Below are 21,777 nucleotides of genomic sequence, written 5' to 3' on the forward strand. Positions count from 1 at the left end.
GAGTATACGAAATCCCATGCACCACTTGTCCCACCACATACATCGGACAAACCAACAGAAGAATAAGTGCACGCATTGAAGAACATAAGAACTCAGTCAAAAAAGAGGAACCAAAATCTTCCCTGGTCCAACACCTTAAAGCCACAGGACATGAAATTGACTTTAAAAATACCAGAACCATTGCCAAAAGTGAACATTTTAATAACAGAATAATCAGAGAAGCCATCGAGATAGAAAAACGCCCACACAGCATGAACAAGCGAGATGATACCTCCCGCCTACCAGCCATTTGGAAACCTGCCCTTATTGACAAACGACTACCTAACCCCAAAATCTTAAACCCCTCTGCAACTCAGACTAACCTGAGCACAACCAAACAGAACACTCCCCCAGCCAATCAGAGCACAGCCAAGCCCATAACCATTCAGAACACACCTCCACCCAATCAGAACACAGCCAAGCTCCCACCCAATCAGTTCATACCCTCACTGGCAGTTAAAAGGAAGAAACAGCTAAACCACACATTGCTGCTCAAGCAAGAAGCTAAAAACACCAGCCTGAAGATGACGAATGTGACTTCGTCGAAACGTTGCCAAGACACTTCCAATTTTATGCGGGAGAAAACCCGAAAACCAAAGACCTATATACAATACCCGCGGAAAAACCTCAGAAAACAAATATATATATATATATATACCTTGAATGAACACCCTGTCAGCCCAAATATGGGAGAAAGAAATCTTCTTTCTTTTCTTTTCTGAGGTTTTCGCGGGTGTTTGTATGTAGGTCTTTGGTTATTCGGGTTTTCTTCCGCGTAAAATCCAATTTTACACGGGAGAAAACCCAAATAACCAAAGACCTACATAGATAGATAGATAGAGAGAGAGAGAGAGAGAGAGAGAGAGAGAGATAGAGATAGAGATATATAGAGAGATAACAGAAAACAAATATAGAGATATATATATAGAGAGATATATATCTGGAGAAGAACTAGATGTAGTCGACAACTACATATATCTTGGCCAATGGATCTCAGTGGAAGATGATACAATAAAAGAAATTGAACGGTGTGTTAAATGTGGTTGGCAGGCATTCGGCAAACTAAGCATAATTTCCTCCTATGCTTGAAAAGTTTTCGATCAGTGTGTGCTACCTGCTCTAGCATATGCCAGTGAAACATGGACACTAACCACACAGTTGATACAAAAGCTAAGAGTGGCGCAAAGAATCTAAAAAGATACACGCTCAGCATCACAAGACAAGATAGAAAGACTCGCACATAGATTAGAGAACAAACGAAAGCATACGATGCCATCAAGAGAGTAAAAGAATGGAAATGGTCATATAGAAAGAAGAACTGATGGCAGGTGAACCAAGGCAGTCATAGAATGGATCCCACTTGATAAAAAGCGTCCACGAAAAAGACCTAGAACAAGATGGATTGACGACCTCAGCCAAGTATGGCTTGCCCAATTGGCAAAAGAAAGCTTGGGATCGTATTGGTTGGAAACATGTGGAAGAGGCGTTCATCCTGCAGTGGATAAAATGATGGTGGTGGTGATGATAATGATGATGATGATGATGATGAGGGGAAGAACAAAGAGTACTGTGCCCCAGCCCTCTGTTTATTTTTATATACAATAAGCTCAGTAAGTTATATACAGACTTACATTTATGTACAATGTGCTCTGTAATTGCTTTATCCCATAATGGTGAGCCGTTATTTATTATAACTCTGGTTTATTTATGAAACCAAGTTACTTACAAATTATGTTCATTAGTTTGAGGTAGAAAACCTGGAATGGCTGGTTTGTTATTTTAATTTGGGTTAAATGAATTATTAATATGTCTAAATTTTGTATCTTCCTTTACTCAACAATGTATTTCGTTGTTCTATCTATCCTCTGACTACAAAGATGTGAATACAAAGCAGCCTTGAAGAAAAAGTAAATTCCTTTACTTTCCATTAAAAAAAAAAGACATTAAATACACATCTGATCCTAGCAAGCTGTAGTAAACCTCACCAAATGTGTTTGCTAGTTTTAGTTAAAAGCCTAGTCAGCTAAAACTATCCTGTTAAGCCAGTGGTTCTCAATCTTTTTAATGCCGTGACCCCCAACTGGTTGTAATCGAAGACTATTCAACCGGCCGTAAGTCGAGGACTACTCACCTGGTGCAGCACCGTTTGCAGAATGGGACTTTTGGCGGGCTCAGCAGGGCAGAGACAGCCTGGACAATTCCTATTGGCTTTTGAAAGCCAATAGAATTAGACTCTATTCAAGAGAGTCTATTCTATTGGCTTTCAAAAGCCATAGAATAAAAGGGAGTAGCACAGCTAAGGAAAAGGGGGAAAAATGGCAGACTGCGTTGTTTGGCGACCCCCGTGAAATGGTCGTTCGATCCCAAATGGGGTCCCGACCCACAGGTTGAGAACCACTGTGTTAAGCGGTGGGGCTTTTTTTTTTGCTACAATTCATCTCACTTTATCTCTTCAGCATTTGCAGTATTTTAACATCTGATTTGCTGGTTGTTTCCTAATAAAATTTTAATTAATAAGGAAAATTTGTTTACTGAAAGAACATATATAGCAGAAAGGACTTTTTCCTTAAAAGTTTTAAAAAGAATGCAAGGCATGGGAGGCATATTTGAGAATGTTAATTTTCCTCTTGTCAAAAAAAGTCTCAAAATTTCTCTTGCTACTTGCCCCTTATACTACTGTTTGGCTGCAAGGAATATACTTTGCTACTCTGCAGTTTAGAAAGTGCTTCACAGTCAAGAGTAGAGTAGCTAGAAACAACAATAGCTAATTTTAATAGGGAAGTATGCTATGGTTTTCTTGGCTATGAACCAGATTTAGCTTATTCTACAAACTAGATTAAAGCTAATTAAAACTTAGCATCATATCTGTCTTCCACCAATGCTGCCATTTGTGCCATAGTGCAAAAAATTCAGGTATAATTTCCCAAATGCTTGGTGATTTAGTTGTTCCACAGCAGGGGTAGTCAACCTTGGCTCTTTTATGACTCGTGGACTTCAACTCCCAGAATTCCTGAGCCAGCTAAGCTGGCTCAGGAATTCTGGGAGTTGAAGTCCACGAGTCATAAAAGAGACAAGGTTGACTACCCCTGTTCTACAGAAACATGACGGATACATGTTCAGTTACAAAAATAGCTCTGTACTTGGTAACACGTAAAATATCTTTGGGACTATTCAGTACAAAAGCATGTTTTAATTAATTGCTATAATTTTTAAATGGTGACCATAGTGTACTTACAGTATTGCAAAAAAGATAAATTATGTTTTAAGATTTTCTAAATCCCTCATTTATTAGCCAATTAAAGGATACCTTAAATGGGAAAGACCGTGAACTTGCCAGTCTCCACCGCCAGTTTGATGGAATACACTCAGAGCTTGGGGAAACTGCCAGAATAAAAGAAATGGCTTTGAAGGAAAACAGAAGATTACAGGATGATCTAGCCACAATGACTAGAGAAAACCAGGTACAAAGTAATTCATATCGTACACATGGCTGGCTGAGGAATTCTGGGAGTTGGAATCCACAAGTCATAAAGTGGGCAGGGTTGGGGACCCCTGCTGTAGTGAATTCTTTTCCTTCCTTGCCTTTCACTTCTGACCACTCTTTTTCTAGCATTCCAACTTGAACATGTATTTCTAGTTTAGCTAACTGTGATAGCTAGACTATCTCAGACTGTTCTCCTTCCCAGTTATTTTTTTTTTCAATGCTTTCAACTGTTATTCTGAATGACAATGTTTTCTCCTATCATGGTTAAAACATCAGAGACTCATAGTTATTCTTCTCTGTATTTACTGATAAAGATAAATCCCTCATGGCTATATATTTCACAATTTTTCCAGAAAAAGTTCTGTAACGGCCTGCTTGAATGTATATTCAATTTATGTGTTTTTTTCTAGTGTGGTAACTGTTCTAGTTTAATGTTGACTGGTATAAACGTTGAATAATTATATCACTTAAAATGTTTAATTAGGTATCAGTTAACTTTTTTAAAGTTATAGTATTAATACCAATATGAGCACTGCCAATGCCAAGTATCAATGCCAAAATAGGCATTGTCCCAAATTTTCCATAAGGAAAATTACTTACCCATAGATTGGAAGTCACAAGACTGAATGCTGATTTTTTTTTGTTCTTTTAATTTGCATAATTAATAACCAAGAGAAATGCTGTTATGAGCTGCCTCTCTGTTGGTTCAATTTTGATATGGAATAGATCATATTTAAGTGTACTGCTTGGCCAGCGTGTGGCTTATTTACTTTGTGAATAATATGTCTAACAGTATGTAATTTAAACAGGTGATCTCGACTGAATTGGAAGTAACGTTACGTGAAAAAGAAGAACTGAAAGTTAGAGTTCATAATTACATTACTGAAGTGTCCAGATTTGAAAGTTTAATATCCTTAAAGGTGAGAAATATTATTAAAATACTAGCTGTACCCAGCCACGCGTTGCTGTGGCTCAAGAAAGAAAAGAGAAAGCTCACATTTGTAATATGTTTAATTTCACAATGCTTGTGAGTATACAATATTTTTTGTTGTTCCATTGTGTGTGCAGATATACAGATTACGTTCAACAGATGGCGCTGTTTTTCCAAAAAAGCATGTTTTTACATGTTTTCAAAAAATCATGTTTTTACCTGTCACAGGTGTGACATCTATATAATATAGGTATATAAAAACACGCACATATTCGAATGCAACATTGTATCAAAATTTCAAAGCAATCGGTGAAGAACTTTCGTAGATTTAAGATTTTGAACAAAAGAACATTTACATTTTTATTTATATAAGAAGATTATCTTTTTAATAAATCAATTTTGGTTTGGGGCTTTCAAGTCACTATTGGTCACTACACAACTCAAGCCACCACATGGAAAAGTCCATACAGTTTCCTTGGCGACATATTTGGAAGTGGTTTACCGTTGCTTTCTTCCTATGGCCGAGAGGAGATAATAATAATAATAATAATAATAATAATACCACTTGAACACCATTGGCATTGACAAATTTGCTATTAGTCAATTGCAAAAGGCGGCCTTACTAGGAACTGCTTCCATCCTGCAACGATATCTGTAATACCATCAAACATCCACATCTGCCTATCCCAGATCCTGGGTAAGGACTCAATAGGTAGACAAAATGCCAAATCCAGTCTGAACATCTGGCTGATTGTGCGATGATCCATAATAATAATAATAATAATAAAAGTTGGAAGGGACCTTGGAGGCCATCAAGTCCAACCCCCTGCTCAGGCAGGTAACCCTATACCATTTCGGACAAATGGCTGTCCAGTTTTTTCTTAAAAACTTCCAGTGTTGAAGCATTCACCGCTTCTGGAGGCAGGTTGTTCCACTGGTTAATTGTTCTAACTGTCAGGAAGTTTCTCCTTAGTTCTAGGTTACTTCTCTCCTTGGTTAGTTTCCATCTGTTGCTTCTTGTCCTGCCCTCAGGCGCTTTGGAGAATAGCTTGACTCCCTCTTTGTGACAGCCCCTGAGATATTGGAACACTGCTATCATGATTCCCCTCGTCCTTCTCTTCACTAAACTAGACATATCCAGTTCCACCAACTGTTCCTTATATGTTTTAGCCTCCAGTCTCCTAATCATCTTTGTTTCTCTTCTCTGTACTCTTTCTAGAGTCTCAACATCTTTTTTACATCGTGGTGACCAAAACTGGATGCAGTATTCCAAGTGTGGCCTTACCAAGGCATTGTAAAGTGGTATTAATACTTCACGTGATTTAGAGTGACTGGTCCAAACTCACCCACCGCTTCGTGTCCAAGGCAGGACTAGAATTCATGGCCTCCCAGCTTCTAGCCTTCAACTATTGTATAAATTCAAAAATAAAATGTATCTTATTTAAATTTTATAAATAAGCTAAATTTTATAAAATTTAAATAAGATACATTTTACGCAAGGAAAAATTCTTCAAAATTCATACATTTTACGCAAGGAAAAACGATACATTTTACTCAAGGAAAAATTCTTCAAAATTCAAAAATTAAGCACGCAAGGAAAAATTCTTCAATCTATTCTTTTACGAGAAAAGAGTAACATTGAGGGAATGTCCTTTCTTAGCCTTATAATATTTAAGCCACATGCCACAAGCTTCCACCATTTCTATGAAAATTAGGAAGGGTATTATTAAGAATTATCATCGGATTTAAAACAAGCTGGGACTTTGTCACAGAGGCACAATTGTGATCGAGCCATTAATATACACATATAAGTAGGTATATCTAGGCATATATAGATGTCTAGGTTTGTTGTATTTAAAAATTCCAGTATGTAACTAGTGTATATACATACAGATGATGATGGTGTTATCCATTCAGTTGTGTCTGACTCTTGGTGATTCTATGGCCAAATTTCTCCACAGCTTCCGATCTTGCATTTCTTTGAGCGGTTCTGTGCTCTGGCTGGTGTCAGCTTTGATGGTGTCCAGCCACCATGTTCTTTGTTTCCTTTCAAACTTAATTGCTTTCTCAGTGAATTCCCCCAATGACAGGGCCAAAATAAGTGAAACACTGTTTTGTGATTTTGCCTCCCAGTGACATGTCCAGCATTATGTACTCCAGTACTTGCTTGTTAGTCACCTTTGCTCTCCAAGGAATATGCAGGAGCCTTCTCCAGTACCACAGCTTAGATGAGTCAATTTTCTTCCTGTCTTGCTTTTTTAAGGTCCAGCTTTCAACCACAGGGGGACAAATAGAGCGGACTAACTCACATTTGGTTGCCAGGCTGCTTTTTTATACATACATCTAGCTGGACCAGGGGTAGGCAACCTTGGCTCTTTTATGACTCGTGGACTTCAACTCTCAGAATTCCTGAGCCAGCCATGCTGGCTCAGGAATTCTGGGAGTTGAAGTCCACGAGTCATAAAAGAGCCAAGGTTACCTACCCCTGAGCTAGACAACAAAAAAACCAAATTATTTATTGTAAAATCAGTGTGGCAAATTAAGGTATTACATTCTTATGTGTAATGATCAATTACTGTAACATCTGCCTCAAATCTTTTAAAGTCTTAACTGCAACAGTATGATAATTTAATCTTGAAGTACTGGGTTGGCTCATATGGAAAATAACATATATTCAGGTTTCTTCAGTGGAACAAGTTGTTGACAATTTCTAAACAGAAGAGAGGCCAAATAGTAGCTGAGACATTTCAGTGACTTATTGCTCAGTGAATGCATTTTCTCTTAATATTAGGAAAGAGAAAATAAAGAATTATTGGAGAAGTTCCAGATGCTTCATAGCCAAGCCGAAGATTGGGAAGTAAAGGCCCATCAAGCTGAGGGACAAAACAGCTCAGTACGATTAGAGCTCCTTTCAGTTGATACTGAACGAAGACACCTTAAAGAAAGAGTAGAATTACTGGAAAAAGAAATCCAAGAGGTAATTATAAAATTATAGCTACCCAGACCATTTTAATGTGCTTTTCTTAATCAAATACCTGGAGATTAATTGAAAATTTGTACAAGGAGCAGATGGCATTAATCATCTGTATGTTCTCAGGGGGATAACTAATTTTAGATTTATGCCTGCTCTTGCCCAGTACTTGTTAAGTCTTGCAAATGGTTGTAAATGTATTTTGAAACAGAAAAATACTTCAAGTTGATATATTATTTTGTTTGTTTCCCAATAACTCAGTGCAAAGAGGAAAATGTAATAGGAGCACCTCATCCAGGCTTCTAAAAAGAGTTACTTTTGTCTTTCATGCAGCACATCATTGCACATCAAACTTACGAATCTCAAATCTCTTCAATGGCAAAAAATATGGCCAAGCTGGAAGAAATGCTCAGACGTGAAAAAGAAGAAAAATCTTCAATAAATCAGGATGTATCTGCCGTTAGAGATCTATGTGTCAAACTGGAATCTAGCAAAGATCTAGTCTCACGCCAATTAACATCCAAATCTATGGAGTTTGAGAGGGTAAAAGAGAAAAATGTTATTCTTACAGGATATAAATCATTTTTTTTATTTAAGGTAAAATGTTGACAGTAAAATAGATATATATTCTAAGATTAAAAATTCGTCTTGCAGTGACTGTGGCTTGAAAAGCCTCCCTGGGAGAGATGAGAAGGATGTGGAGTAAAGAAGGGTTTAATGGAGAGGTGGACAGGAACTATGGGTTTACTTACTGTGAGGTTTTTTACTAAAGAAATTCTTTTTTATGTTCTAGATTGTGTCTGAATATGAAGATGCAAAGGCAGAAGCAGAGCTATTAAAAAAGCAATTGTCAAGTGAGCGGCTTACAATACAAAACTTGGAAACACTCTTGGCTACCAGCAGAGACAACGATTTTCAGAATCATTTAATAACCCATGAAAAGGATTCAGAGATACAATTGCTCAAAGACAAATTAACTCTCTCAGAAAGTAAATTGTATGTTGAAAAGTATAAAATGACCAGTTTCATAATATTTTCTTTCAGCTGTTTGTAATTTAGTGTCTCCATTTTTGAATATATATGTGTGTGTGTGTGTGTGTGTGTGTGTTTTCTGAGGTTTTCGCAGGTGTTTGTATGTAGGTCTTTGGTTATTCGGGTTTTCTCCCGCGTCAAATTGGAAGTGTCTTGGCGACGTTTCGACAAAGTCCCATTCGTCATCTTCAGGATGGTGTTTTCAGCTTCGTGCTTCTAGGAGCATTCATCATCTTCAGGATGGTGTTTTCGGCTTCGTGCTTCTAGGAGCATTCGTCATCTTCAGGCTGGTGTTTTCGGCTTCGTGCTTCTAGGAGCATTCATCATCTTTAGGCTGGTGTTTTCGGCTTCGTGCTTCTAGGAGCAATGCTCCTAGAAATTACTCATCTTTAATTTCTTTCACGAAAGTACGGTTATTTTCTTACCTTGCACGGTACACTTTGCTATGCAAAGTATAAGATATAAAGCAGAATATGCTAAAAGCAACATGTGCAATCTGTGTTCTTCAGCGGTGAAAAACAATTTAGATCAGTGCTTTTGAAACTTAGCAGCTTGAAGATGTGTGGACTTGAACTCCCAGAATTCCTTAGTCAGGAGGACTTGGGAATTCTGGGAGTTGAGGCCCATAAAACGTAAAGTTGCCAGGTTCAAAAAACACTGTTTTTATTACGATCGTCACTACAAATGCATGTAGTATTGCCTATTCATATGCAAGTACCGTACTTTCCAGCATATAAGACGACTTTTGAAAGCGTTGAAATTGGCGCCGAAGTCAGGGGTCGTCTTATACACCGAGTCGTCTTATACGCTAGAAATAATGGTAGTTTCCGGCGTATAAGACGTCTTTCTAGGCATGAAACTCAGCGCTGAAGTCGGGGGTCGTCTTATACGCCGGGTTGCCTTATATGCCGGAAAATAAGGTATATTGTTCATTATAGCCACTTGCAATACAGAAGAAATTCTGTCAGCAATGTGTCAAATGCATGCATTGCTTTAAGTTTCAGGCGAATGCATTTCCAAATATACATATTTTAAGTAGACTGTTTTGTGATAAATTGGAGGTTTCTTTAAGACCTTTTTGCATGTGTATGCACAAGTGTGGGTATTTTTTCTTAATTTCTAGGTCTCCGTTTATTTGTTTGCAGCTATTTTAAAAGTTCTTGTACAATGACATCTGTGAATGTGTAGTAGATATTTTTCTCTTTGTTTTGCAATATTTTTAGAACAAGTCTCAGCAGAGAAGTTTCTATACTGCGAAATAAACTTGCACAGCTGCAGACTGATTATGATATTGTGAAAAGACAGCTGACAACAGAGCAATTTGAACGGTATGTGAATTAGCTTTATTAAAAAGGCAACTATTCTGAATCCCATTTAAGGAGGAAACTATAAAAGCAGGCTTTATAGTGTTGCACCGAAAATGCTAAAACTGGTTTAATAATTAATTTTCGGTATGGTTTCTTAGTTATACAATCTATTTCTTACCCTTCTTTCCATACGATTATGATTTACAACTTACAAAGCAAACAAGGGGCATGTTCAAAATCCATTATATTGAATATTACTATTTAAAATAAACTAACTGCAGTAAAATACATTTTCAAAATGTCTATCAGTAAGTACCACAAGTCCTTTCAGTTAAGCATCGGTGGAAATTGATACTTTTTTTCAAAAAAAAAAAACCTCTTAAAGTGGGAACAAAGCTGGGGTCAATCATACATTGCTTAGATTGAACAAGGCTTCCTCCCACTAAGCAGATAGTTTGCCAGTGCAAACAGCATCAGGAAACCAACAAGTAGCTGATTAACGGGCTGGTAGGAGGGCACTTTTACTGCTATCTGCTGAGGATCCGTTCTTTGTTGTTTCCTCCTCCTTTCATTTGATATTTTTCAGGGTCACTAGGAAGGAGAAAGACAGAGGTAGCATTTATGCACAAGACTATGCACACGCTACAGCCCAGCAATGAATATAGGAAACCTAAAGTTTAACCAGTTTTCAGCTTACAACACCTTTATACCAATCCTATTGTCCTAGCCAGGAAAAAAAAAAAAATCACTTTTGAAGTCAGACCTATCCTTACTAAGCTCTCTTCAACTAATTTTTGTACCGCCTAAAACGTACGACCACAATTAAATCCAAAATTTCCACTGCTAAGCAAAGACAGTGGTTAAGTGAATTTTGTCTCATTTTACGACCTTTCTTGACACAGTCGTTAAGTGAATCACTGCAGTTGTTAAGTTAGTAGCGCGGTTGTTAAGTGAATCTAACTTCCCCATTGACTTTGCTTGCCAGAAGGTCGCAAAAGGTCATCACGAGACACACACCCCCTGGACACAGCAACCGTTACAAATGTGAACCATCCAAATTTTGATCACAAGACCATGGGGGTGCTGCAGCGGTCACAAGTGAGAAAAATGGGTCAACGGTCACATTTTTCAGGGCTATTGTAACCTCTCCTGGTGGTTGAAAGAATGGTTTTAAGTCAAGGACTACCTGTATTATCTAAAGTTCCTGGAAAGCAAATTCTGATTGAACGTTAAGAAAAACAAAACACTTTCTCGCAGCTAGTAAAGAAGAGAATATTTTTTTAAAGGATTCCAGTTTGCTGTGTGGGGAAAGGGTGGCCATTCTTGTTTTCCGTGTGAGAAAATATTTGGAAGGGCAACCAGAGTTCAGTTGTAATTTTCTACTTAATAGGGAACGTGCCATCCAAGAGATGCGACGACTCGGGTTTTCTACCACTTCTTTACCTACCTCATCGCCACTTAGCTCAACTTTGAGATCTCCATCGCATTCTCCAGAGAGAGCATTTTCAGTAACAACAGAACGGACAGAAAAGTAAGTAATTAAGCCGCTAGGTGTTTGTTTACTTTTGGGGCATACGATTAATTGGCATAATATTTCAAAATTAAAACATGAGATTGGATCTGTATTTTGGATTTCTCCCAGAGACAAAGTACTTTTAGAAAGTTAGCTCTGAGTGTTATCTTTACCTTCTTTAATGTGGGAGAGATGAGGGCAGGTAGATAAGTAATACCTATTGTTGGGTGCTTTGTGTAATTAAAATTATGTGAGTATTGGATTTTGAAGATAGGCCTAGTTATGATATGATCTAACTTGAGGCACAAAGTATACAGTGGTGGCCAAAATTGTGGAAACTTTTTGGGAAAAGTGTATTTTTGAGGTTCGATGGCTAATAACACCATTTTTTTGGGGGGAGTAGTACCATACAATTATATATCAATGGAAAAATAATTTAATCAAGAATGTAATGCAATAACGTTTGTTCAATTATCTGTACTGTAGTCTATGAAAAGTTATAGCCAAATAACCAGAAAAAGGAAGCACAACTTGCTTAGATTGATCTCGGGTAGCTTTCTTTCATCTGATTGTAGCCAATGAGCGTGAATGTTTAGAGAGCCAATCAGGTGTCACCTTGTTTTGGCAATGAGCCAATCAGATCACAGTAGGATTCAGTTATTGATGTCATGTATTGAAGCTGAGAGGAGGACGTTTGTCAGTGTGTTATGTCATCAGTATCAAGTTGGTTGGGTATTTTTGTGTTCTTTCATTTAGCGAGCTTGTAAAACGTAATAAAATTAAAGTAATGGTGCAAAGAGTTGACTGGTTGCCCAGAAAGCGATGTAAAATAGTATTATTAAGTGAACAAGGCTACAGTTATAAAGAAATTAGAAAAAAAAATTGGTGGAAACTTAACCAAAGGTGGCATTTCTACTGTACACTTTTCCCAAAAGGTTTCCACAATTTTGGCCACTACTGTACATTCTAAAAAAACACAATATTCTAAAATTATTCATTCTTAATGGGCATGTTTTCAATATAATCATTCCATTTTCTTTCTTCTTAGAAATGTGGGCTTCAAGGATTAATCAGTTACTTTAAAAGCAGAACAATAATGCGATGTTTCCATGTTTGGACTCACTGTCAGCGTTGACTTGAATTCTACCTCTAAAATGTTAAATCATTAATACTAGGATTATTGAAACAACAAGAAATTGTGTGGGAGCACTTAGTGTGTAATCAAACTTTGCAACATTCTGCTGTCATACATAGGCTGGGTTGGTTTTTAATAATTCTAATAGGTTTGCCCTGAAAATTAAGACTAAACATTTGAATTGGAGGTAATAGTGTGGTTTGTTATTGTTATCTCTTTTTCAAGGTTATTCATTTTCAGTTAGATGAGCTACAGGCAGTCTGTAGTTGCTATTGATCACAAAGCAAATAAATATGGAAGATGAAAAGTCCTTTAATCATGACTTATATCTATTATTGAGGTTGTTTTCATACCAGTAATTTTATAAAATGTGTGTATGTATGTATTAATAAATTATGCTCAGTTTAATAATGCCCTTTAACCTGAGCACAAATGTTACATCATTAACAATAAAAGGCGTCTTTTAAATTTTGTCTCTAAAATGAAGTACCATTGCATTTTAAAAAATGTTTTATATTAAAAAACAAATTTATATACATTAAATTATGATAGTATAAATAATGTGATATCATGTCTGTCTTAGAGTCATTTAGCAATGTTGTTCCTTTTTTTGAAGTTCTGAAGTAAAGTTTGAGGAATTGACACACCTGAGTTCCAGCTTTTAAAGACAAAATGATGCAGTTTAAAATACAAAACTAATTAGGTAAGAATGAACTTTATTGCAAGGAAATTAATCATGTTGTAGTTCTTGTCACAAAGTAATAACAAGTTATCAGAAACAGTACGTTCCTTAACTGACAGGAGCTTTATACCATCTTGACATTATCCTCAACCAGCAATCTGCACTAATCACTAAAACATTTAACTCCAGAGCTATTTGGGGCATAACTTGCCTATGTTTGGGGATATTTTATTTAAAAAAGAGAAATTTAAATACTGAAGAAAATCCATGAATTAAAGTAACAGGAACATTCTTGGCCACAAATAATACATCTGTGTAACCAAAAGTACATGGAATCTTGGATTGGGGCGTATATCCCCTAATGTTGTCATTCTATAGCATTAATTTTGGATTGTGTGTTGTTACTAATGTGCTTGATATCACTAAGAAGACAATACTAATGATATTATAATTAAATAAAGTAATTTCAGTTTTCAAGGAATAATTGCAGATTGATTTATATTCTTTGAAGGAAAAAATTTTTTCCCGGTTCTCCTTATAGACATTGGCAAGAAGAACAGAAAATGCCATTCAACAGAGAACGACGAGCCAATTCCTAAATGTAATGACAGCTTATTATAATAAAGTATATTCATAAACTGGAATGATGGTCTCAGTAGACGAACCCAAACATATAGTTTTAAGTACTGATTGATAATTCACATGGTATCTTTTTACGTCACTGTTTTAAAAATTAAAAAAAAATAAATCATTACTGTTTTTAATATGTCATACAATTCCTGTTTTCTGTGCTGTGTAAAGCAGGAATACAAATGGCTCTTCTGGGTATTAAAAGAAGCTTTTCATATTGATATCAGATTAAGTTAAATGATGTGCGTTCAGATTACGATAAACACAAACTCAACTTAAAAAAATATTTAAAGTATTAATAAAGACATATAAAAATATTAAACATTTCCTGATATAGAATACCAGATTAATTAAAAAGTCTTGCTTAATTTTTAAGATAACATGAAACTCTGTCTTTCAGAATATGGATAATCCTGAATTTACAACCATTTGATTAATGGCCATTCAAAAATACAATGGCATTTTCACACTTAACGATTGTTGTAGCAGCCTCACAGTCACATAATCTAAGTTCAGGTGCGTGGCAACTGGCCTGTATGTACAATGGTTGCAGTGTCTCAGGGTCTTGGAATTGACATTTATAACCTTCCTAAGAATTTATGACACGCAAGGTCAATGAGGAAGCCAGATTTACTTAACAACTGCCTGATTCACTTAACACAGTAGTAATTCGGTTAACAACCATGGCGAAAAGGTCATAAAATAGGGCATGACTCACTTAACAATTCCCTTGCTTAGCAGTGGAAAGTTTGGGCTCAATTGTGGTTGTACGTTGAGGACTATCTGTATACCAAATTGTGTCCTGTAATGAGAAGGAAGTTGTTGCAGTTCAGATGAAAATGTTTACATTCAGGTTGCATGTGACAATCAACCGGGATTGATTCTTGTAGGAATGGACATCCTAGAGAGGCCATTGGTTCTCAACCTTTTCTTCACCACGGACCCCCTTTAAATACCCTTTGTGGCCACGGACCCCCAAGATTTAACTCAGGATTTAGATAACATTTTTTCAAGCCTTTGTGGAGCCCCTGTGATGGCGGAACCCCTGGGATCCACAGACCACAGGTTGAGAACCACTGCTGTAGGCCAAACTGACCATCCAGGCCCATTTTGTAGCCTCCTTTGTCGTGGTTGTAGAATGGTGATCTTTGCTGATATTAGGAGGAGCAATCCTATAGAAAACTCTTTAACACAATTTTTATGTATATTCTGCTTTCTCCCATTAAGAAAAAAAAACTTGAACTTGGTCTCACCAACCAGATGTTTCTAGTTAAAATGTTCTCTGGCCTTGTTAATCAAAACAATTAAGTGTAATCTCTGGAAAAAAAATTATCTACCTCCTACTGTATAAGGAGGGAATGACTTTGGGAGACAGGATGAAGAGACACAACCACGGTCAGATAAAAGGCAGCTTAGGTGAGGCAATAGGCAATAGGTTTGCTCTGGAAATGGGATTGGGGGGGGGAGAAGAAGAGAGAGAAAAGCATTTTCAGACTTGCAAGATTTTGTTAATGTAATCTTACAGTAAAGTGCAGTTAGTTCATGTGGGTGTGTTTCGTGTCTGGTCTAGACTGAGGCTGGCATAACATGAGACGTTAGTAAGGCTGGCATGAAAATCATTTGATAACTTTGAACAAAACGTTCCTTCCCTTGTACAGGGGCTGGATCCAGTAATTTTTGTGTTCCTCCAAGAATATGGGTAGCGGCCTCAGTTCAGACTGGAATTCGTTCTCAATCCTATAAAGCAGACATGTCAAACACAAGGCCCGGGGGCCAAATGCGGCCCACGAAGTGGTTTCATGCGGCCCGTGAAGCCATCCTGGAAACAGTGAGGGAACGGCCCCCGCTGCCTTGGCCCTGGCCCAGGCCGGCCGGGAGCCAATGTACAATTTTGTGGTGGCCCTCTATGCTGAAACACACTCAGTCTTAGCTCCACAAGGCCGTCTGGAAACAGCAAGGAACCAGCCCCTGCTGCATCAGCCCCACCCCCTGGGTGCATGCTGGGGAAGTGTCACCCTTTGTGAGGAATGAAGAAATGGACCATTCCTTGGCGCTCGCCCCGGTCCCACCCTCTTCTGCCAGAGACCCTCAGATCTGTCCCACTCCTGCCCAGGCCCCTACAGGCACCCTTGACGCGAACGATGTAGAGCTGGCCATGCCCACCCAGTAGGCCACACCCACTCCATCCACACCTACCCAGTAGGCCGCACCACCCTGGTCACACCCACCCGGCCCCCCAAGGGCAACTGCAATGCTGATGCGGCCCTCAATGAAATTGAGTTTGACACCCCTGCTATAAAGTTTTATCAACTGTATGTTAATAAAGTTGCATACCCAAAAGAATACTTCCTGATGATGCCTGCCTAAAGTCCTTATTTGTGTAGATGAGGCAGAATCTTAAGCCCTCTCGAGGTAATGGAATGATGTCTCTGAGGCAAGGGGAAGAGGAATACAAGCAGTCCTCCACTTACAACAGTTCATTTAGTGACCATCCAGAATTACAACAGTACTGAAATAAAGGGACTTAACGACTGTTAGGACCTTGGCAGCCTCCCCATGATCATGTGATCAAAATTCTGATGTTTGGCAACTGGTTTCACACAACCATCGATGTGCCCCAAGGTCATGGGATCACCTTTTGCGACCTGACTAGCAAAGTCAATGGGGAAGCCACATTCATTTAACAACCAGGTTACAAATTTATCAACTGCAGTGAGTCACTTAAGAACTATGGCAGGAAAGATCATAAAATTGGGCAAAACTCATTTAACAAATGTGACACTTAACAGAAATTTTGGGCTCAATTGCGGTTGTAAGTTGAGGACTACTTGTACATGTTTCTTAAAGTCTATTTCTCTTGACAGCAGGGGATATTACAAACATTTGATTGTATAGAAATAACATTCAAGGAAGGGGTGAGGGCTAAATGTAAAGAGGTGGTTACCTTTTCTTTGGATTGATTTTAAAAAAACTGCATCTGATACAGGAAAATATTTGTTGAGTCCTTGGCGGAAAGCAGACACGAGAAGCAGTTGAAGTTCTCAGTTTTCTTTATTCTGCGTTCAGCTTACAAGTAGATGGCTTCTGCAGCTCCCAAAACCTCCCAACTTCTTATATAGACATTTCCCGGGTAAATGCGATACTTTTCCCGCGCCAGCACCCGCGCATGCGCACGGCGCTGGCGACAGCCTGTCTGGTCCCGGGCAGCTTTGCACCTGCCCGGGACTGCCTGCAAACGCCCGAGCCGTTTGCAAGGCTCGGGACATAACACCCCTTTCCCCCGGGCTAAAACTACTACCAACATATAATCATTTATTTTATGCAGTGTTCTGCTTCTCAGTGCTCCTATCGTTACCTGGCTTTTGTTTAGCCAGCAATGTTATGTAATCCTCTAAGTATTTAGGAGACTTCTTTGCTCTCTGTGACCTTCTCAGCTCTGGGTTACTAGCATGAGTTCCCTGACTGGAGGGAGATGTGAGCCTGTTCTCCTTATTTTGCCTTGGTGCCTTCCAAGGACTGTGCCCCGCTGCCTGGCCTGCTTGCTCGCCCACCGGGCTCGTCAGGCCAGGGCTTCTGTCACTTTGTGACCTGGTTGACCTGCCTAGCTGTAGACCCTCGGGCCCCTTGAAGTGATAGCCACTGCTGGGCGTCTCTGTTGAACCTCCTAGGTCCGTCCAAGACCTGTCAGGAGGCTGTCCATTCCCTGAACCCCGTTCTGTGTCCGGGCTTGTGTGGGTTTCTGTACTTTCCCAAAACTCAGTTACTCCCTGATTTGGGCTAGAGGTGTTGTAGTCGGGACTTGGTTCCTCGACCACCTCCCTGTATGTTTGACCCCCTGTAGGATTTGGGGTAAGGTCAGGCCAACCTTGGGGATTGTGTGCCAGCTCTCTTGCGGGGAATGATTTGTTGGGATGCCCCCGGGTATCCTCCGTGACTGGAGTGCTGTGTGATGTGTGTGGAAAGTGAGTATGCCCCCGGGGTGACTCCCTGGCTGGAGTAGGCGTGGATGCCTGGTAGTTAGGTAGGCTCATAGAATTCTTGTTCGGAGCTCTCGCGGAACCCTGGGATGGGCCGTTTGTGGCTCCATCAGTGGAGATGGGCAGCAGCTCGTGCCCTTCCCTTTGCTCCAAAGGGTCCCCCTCCCCCCCTGGAAAAGACCCAGGAGTCTCATCTGAAAAGTCCCGCCTAGGGCGGAGTTGGTCGATGTGCCGACGCAGGACACGACCGTTGTCCAGGGCTACCTCGTAGGAGAGAGGACCTGTGACCCTGGAAATAGAAGCGGGGACCCATGTATGACCAGGCCCGTAATTGCGAGCCCAAACCGGGGCACCCACAAGTAGTTGTCTAGGTGCCCTAGGATGTGAAGTAGATGAAGGCAGTCTGTCCGGATGCAACTGGTCAAGTTTAGTAGTAAGTTGACGCCACCAACGAAGTTCAGGTGGGCTTCTCCCTGTAGAAGTGGACGGTGTGGTGCGATAAGAAAGGAGAAAGTCAGCCAACCTGTGATGCCAGTCCCCGTAGGTGAGTCTTTTCAATGCGTCCTTTGTGATGCGCACCATACGTTCAGCCATACCGTTGGTGGACGGGTGGAAGGGTGCAGACGTGGCATGACGAATCATGTTTGCCTGTAAGAAAGCTTGGAATTCGGAGGAAGTGAATTGAGGGCCGTTGTCGGACACAATGACATCTGGCAGCCCGTGTGCAGCAAAAATCCCCCTCAGTACCTGAATAGTCTTTGCAGTGGTGGTGGATGAGACAGGTACAACCTCAAGCCATTTCGAATGGCTGTCAACAAGGACCAAGAAGAACTGGCCCTGAAAGGGTCCAGCGTAGTCAATGTGCACCCTAGACCATGGGGACTGTGTTTCCTCCCATCTATGCACGGTAGCTTGGGGCATCTCTGGGCGAGATCGTTGGCACAGGTGGCATGCATGCACCTTAGCCTCAATATCTTTATCTAAACCAGGCCACCATAAGTGGCTGCGCGCAAGAGCCTTCATACGAACAATGCCAGGATGACCCTCGTGGAGGGATTCTAAGACCCTAGTCCTCATTGAGGTGGGAATGACAACTCTGTTTCCCCAAAGCAGACAACCCTGAGAAAGGGACAGCTCGTTCCTTTTGGACCAGAAACTCTGAAACTCAGGACTAGGGCAGTGCTCAGGCCAACCAGACAAAACCCAGGAACGGACACGTGAAAGTGTGTGATCTGTACCTGTTTCAGCGGCAACATCCCTGGCACTAAGAGGGAGCTCGGGCAAGGCTTGGATTGATAGAATGTTGACAGCTGGCGCAGGGTCAGCTTCTACTACTGGCAGAGGCAATCTACTGAGGCCATCAGCATGGCCCATTTCTTTTCCAGGCTTGTGGAGTAAAGAAAAATCATATGCAGACAAAAAAATAGACCACCTAAGCATTCTAGGGGAAATGATTTGGGGAGTCTGCTTACGTGTGGTAAACAGTCCCAGCAGAGGCTTATGGTCAGTGAAGACCGTGAAGTGCCTGCCATATAGAAAGTCATGGAATTTTTTAATTCCAGCAACAACAGCCAGAGCCTCCCTGTCTATCTGAGCGTAGTTGCGCTCAGCAGAAGACAATGTTCTGGAGTAATATGCAACAGGAACCTGAGTTCCATCAGACCTGAGGTGGCTCAGGACAGCTCCAACCCCGTAAGGGGACGCATCACAAGCGATGCACACAGGAAGGGACTCGTTGAAATGTGCAAGTACACTGTTAGAAGTGAGCAAAGCCTTGACTTTGTTAAAACAACCCTCATGCGTTTGTGACCACTGCCACACTGCTTGCTTGTCTAGTAGCCTGTGAAGAGGCTCAGCTACACTAGCTTTTTGTGGAAGAAAAGAATTGTAGAAATTCAGGAGGCCCAGGAAGGCCTGAAGTTCGGCCTTGGACTTTGGCCTAGGTGCTTCTAAAATAGCAGTCAGTTTGGATTCAGCAGGGTGAATCCCAGCAGCATCAATTTTGAACCCCAGAAATTCAGTAGAAGGCACCCCAATCATGCATTTGTCTTTTTTGAGCTTGAGGCCTGATTTCCTGAATCTTAACAGAACAGCTCTTAGCCTTTCAGCTAGAATGTGTGTGGAGTCTCCTGCAATTAAGACATCATCAAAGTAGGGGCAAACCCCCGGTATGCCCCGCAGTGTGTTTTCCATTACGCTTTGGAAAATCCCAGGAGCGACATTCACTCCAAACTGCAGCCTTTTTACCTTAAAGGCTCCCCTGTGGGTCACAATAGTCTGAGCTATAGCAGCATCATCATCAACAGGCAGCTGTTGATAGCTTGAGCTAGGTCAAGCTTTGCAAAAACGCGCCCCCCCTTGAGGGAGGCCAGAATATGACTGACCACAGGAACAGGATAGGCATGTTGCTGCAATGCCTTATTCAGAGTGCATTTGTAGTCAGCACAAATGCGAATGTCCCCATTTGCCTTTAGAGGCGTGACAATGGGGGTCTCCCAAGGACTGGAATCAACAGGTTCCAGGATTCCCTGTTGAATCAGTTTGTCTAACTCAGTGTCAATTTTACTCTTTAAAGCAAAAGGGACCCTTCTTGCTTTAATTCTAATGGGAGTGACAGTGGGGTCTAGCTTTAAGGACACAGGGGGTCCTTTGAATGTGCCCAGCTGGGGGCTGAAAACATCTGCAAATTCTTTGCAGACTTCCTGTAGGTCGAGTGTTTGTAAACTGTTGAGTCCTGTGACGTGTATCCCCAGGGCCTCAAACCAATCGAGTCCTATGAGACTCGTTCGTTCACCCCCTACTACTAATAAGTCTAGTGGACCTTCAAAACTCTTGTATTGCACGTTAAGGGTGGCCTCCCCCTTAACACACACTCTTGAATTTTGAAAATCTGTTAACACAATGTCAGAAGGCCTTAACTTGGCCTGAGTTCCACTACCGGAACAAATCTTCCTAAATGTATGCAAGGAGATAATTGAAAAGGCAGACCCTGTGTCTAGTTCCATAGATAATGGAACCCCTTGTAGCTTCACCTTGAGTGACAGCTTTTTCTTAATGGGCTTGTGTGTGCCTGTCCTAAGGATGCTTCTTCGCGAAGCGCAAAACCCTACCCTATTCTGGCTGGGGAATCTGGTACCTTTCAGGCGCAGTTCTTCCTGAGGTTGTACCTTTCGTCGGCCCAGACACACAGCTGCAATGTGTCCTTGTTTGCCGCATGCCCGGCAGGTAGCGGAGCGGAACTTGCAGTCGGTTCTCCTGTGGCGACCTCCACAGCCGATGCACTTGAGCGGAGCTGAAGAGCTTCCCTTCTGTTTTTCTTCCTTCGTGGGGTGGAGACGGTCGACTTCCTCGTCCGGATCCTCCTCGGAGTTTCTTTGGACGTCTTCCTGGTGCACGGATGCAACCTCTGGACTGTTTCTGATCGGCCGCATGTTCTTGACAGCGCCGCCTGCTGCTTCTTCTGCGGTGACTTCCCTTAAGGCATCTTGGTAGGACAATTCTTCTTTAGCGAAAAGTCTCTGTTGTAGATCTCGATGCCTTAACCCGCACACGAATCGGTCCCTCAGTCGTTCTTCGAGGTCTTTGAACTCGCAGTGCTTGGCGGCCTTCCGTAATGCGGCGATGAATTCTTTGGCCGACTCACCGGGCCGTTGATCCCTCTGCTCGAAGGTGTGGCGCCATGCGATGACGGACATCTTGGGGTGGAAGTGCTCCTTCAGTAGCTTCTTCAGATCTGCGTAGCTGACAGACTCTACTGGAACAGGTGCTGCAAGGTTTTCTGCGATGTCGAAGGCGTCTTGACCGCAAACACAAAGCAGGGTGGCAGCCTTCAAGCTCTCTTCCCTCACTTGGTTTGCCTTGAAGTAGTTCTCCACCCTGGCTACGTATGACTCCCACCGCTCTGGATGTGAGACGTCGAATTCTGAAAGCCTTCCGATTTTCGCCATCTTCAGGAGACGGGTCTATCAGCCAGCCTACCCCCGAATGCGCACTGGATTGGCGGGTAGCTGCCGAGTCGACGCCGTTCCGCCGCTCAGGACTCACTTGGGTAAGCTTACACTTCTTCCTTTCCAGGC

The 21,777-nt window shown here is 41.0% G+C and overlaps 1 protein-coding gene across 6 annotated transcripts; it reads left to right on the forward strand.

Annotated features, from left to right (window-relative positions):
- Positions 1-963: 963 nt before the first annotated feature.
- On the forward strand, positions 964-13,870 carry LOC120302564 (centrosomal protein of 135 kDa-like). Of its 6 annotated transcripts, none has more exons than XM_039331148.1 (10): positions 964-1,649; positions 3,332-3,500; positions 4,333-4,443; positions 7,246-7,431; positions 7,759-7,968; positions 8,219-8,421; positions 9,681-9,785; positions 11,155-11,295; positions 13,029-13,115; positions 13,606-13,870. In XM_039331148.1, the coding sequence occupies exons 2-9, from the start codon at positions 3,438-3,440 to the stop codon at positions 13,075-13,077; spliced, it is 1,068 nt and encodes a 355-aa protein (XP_039187082.1). In that variant the 5' UTR covers positions 964-1,649; positions 3,332-3,437; the 3' UTR covers positions 13,078-13,115; positions 13,606-13,870. The 6 variants fall into 6 exon arrangements, 5 of the variants coding, with proteins under 5 accessions (XP_039187082.1, XP_039187079.1, XP_039187081.1 ...); XM_039331147.1 differs by having other exon boundaries at positions 965-1,649; positions 13,636-13,870; XR_005555168.1 differs by having other exon boundaries at positions 971-1,649; positions 12,326-13,115; positions 13,636-13,870.
- The last annotated feature ends 7,907 nt before the right edge of the window (positions 13,871-21,777 follow it).

The sequence above is a fragment of the Crotalus tigris genome, unplaced genomic scaffold (genome assembly GCF_016545835.1).
Source record: "Crotalus tigris isolate CLP2741 ecotype Arizona unplaced genomic scaffold, ASM1654583v1 scf7180000024434.1680833, whole genome shotgun sequence".
NCBI lineage: Eukaryota > Metazoa > Chordata > Lepidosauria > Squamata > Viperidae > Crotalus > Crotalus tigris.

Coding starts and splice junctions, on each gene's coding strand:
- LOC120302564 (XM_039331145.1), top strand. CDS start 3,438: ATGGCTTTGAAGGAAAACAGAAGATTACAGGATGATCTAGCCACAATG. Junction 4,444..7,245: donor AAAGTTTAATATCCTTAAAG/GTGAGAAATATT, acceptor TCTTAATATTAG/GAAAGAGAAAATAAAGAATT. Junction 7,432..7,758: donor TGGAAAAAGAAATCCAAGAG/GTAATTATAAAA, acceptor TCTTTCATGCAG/CACATCATTGCACATCAAAC.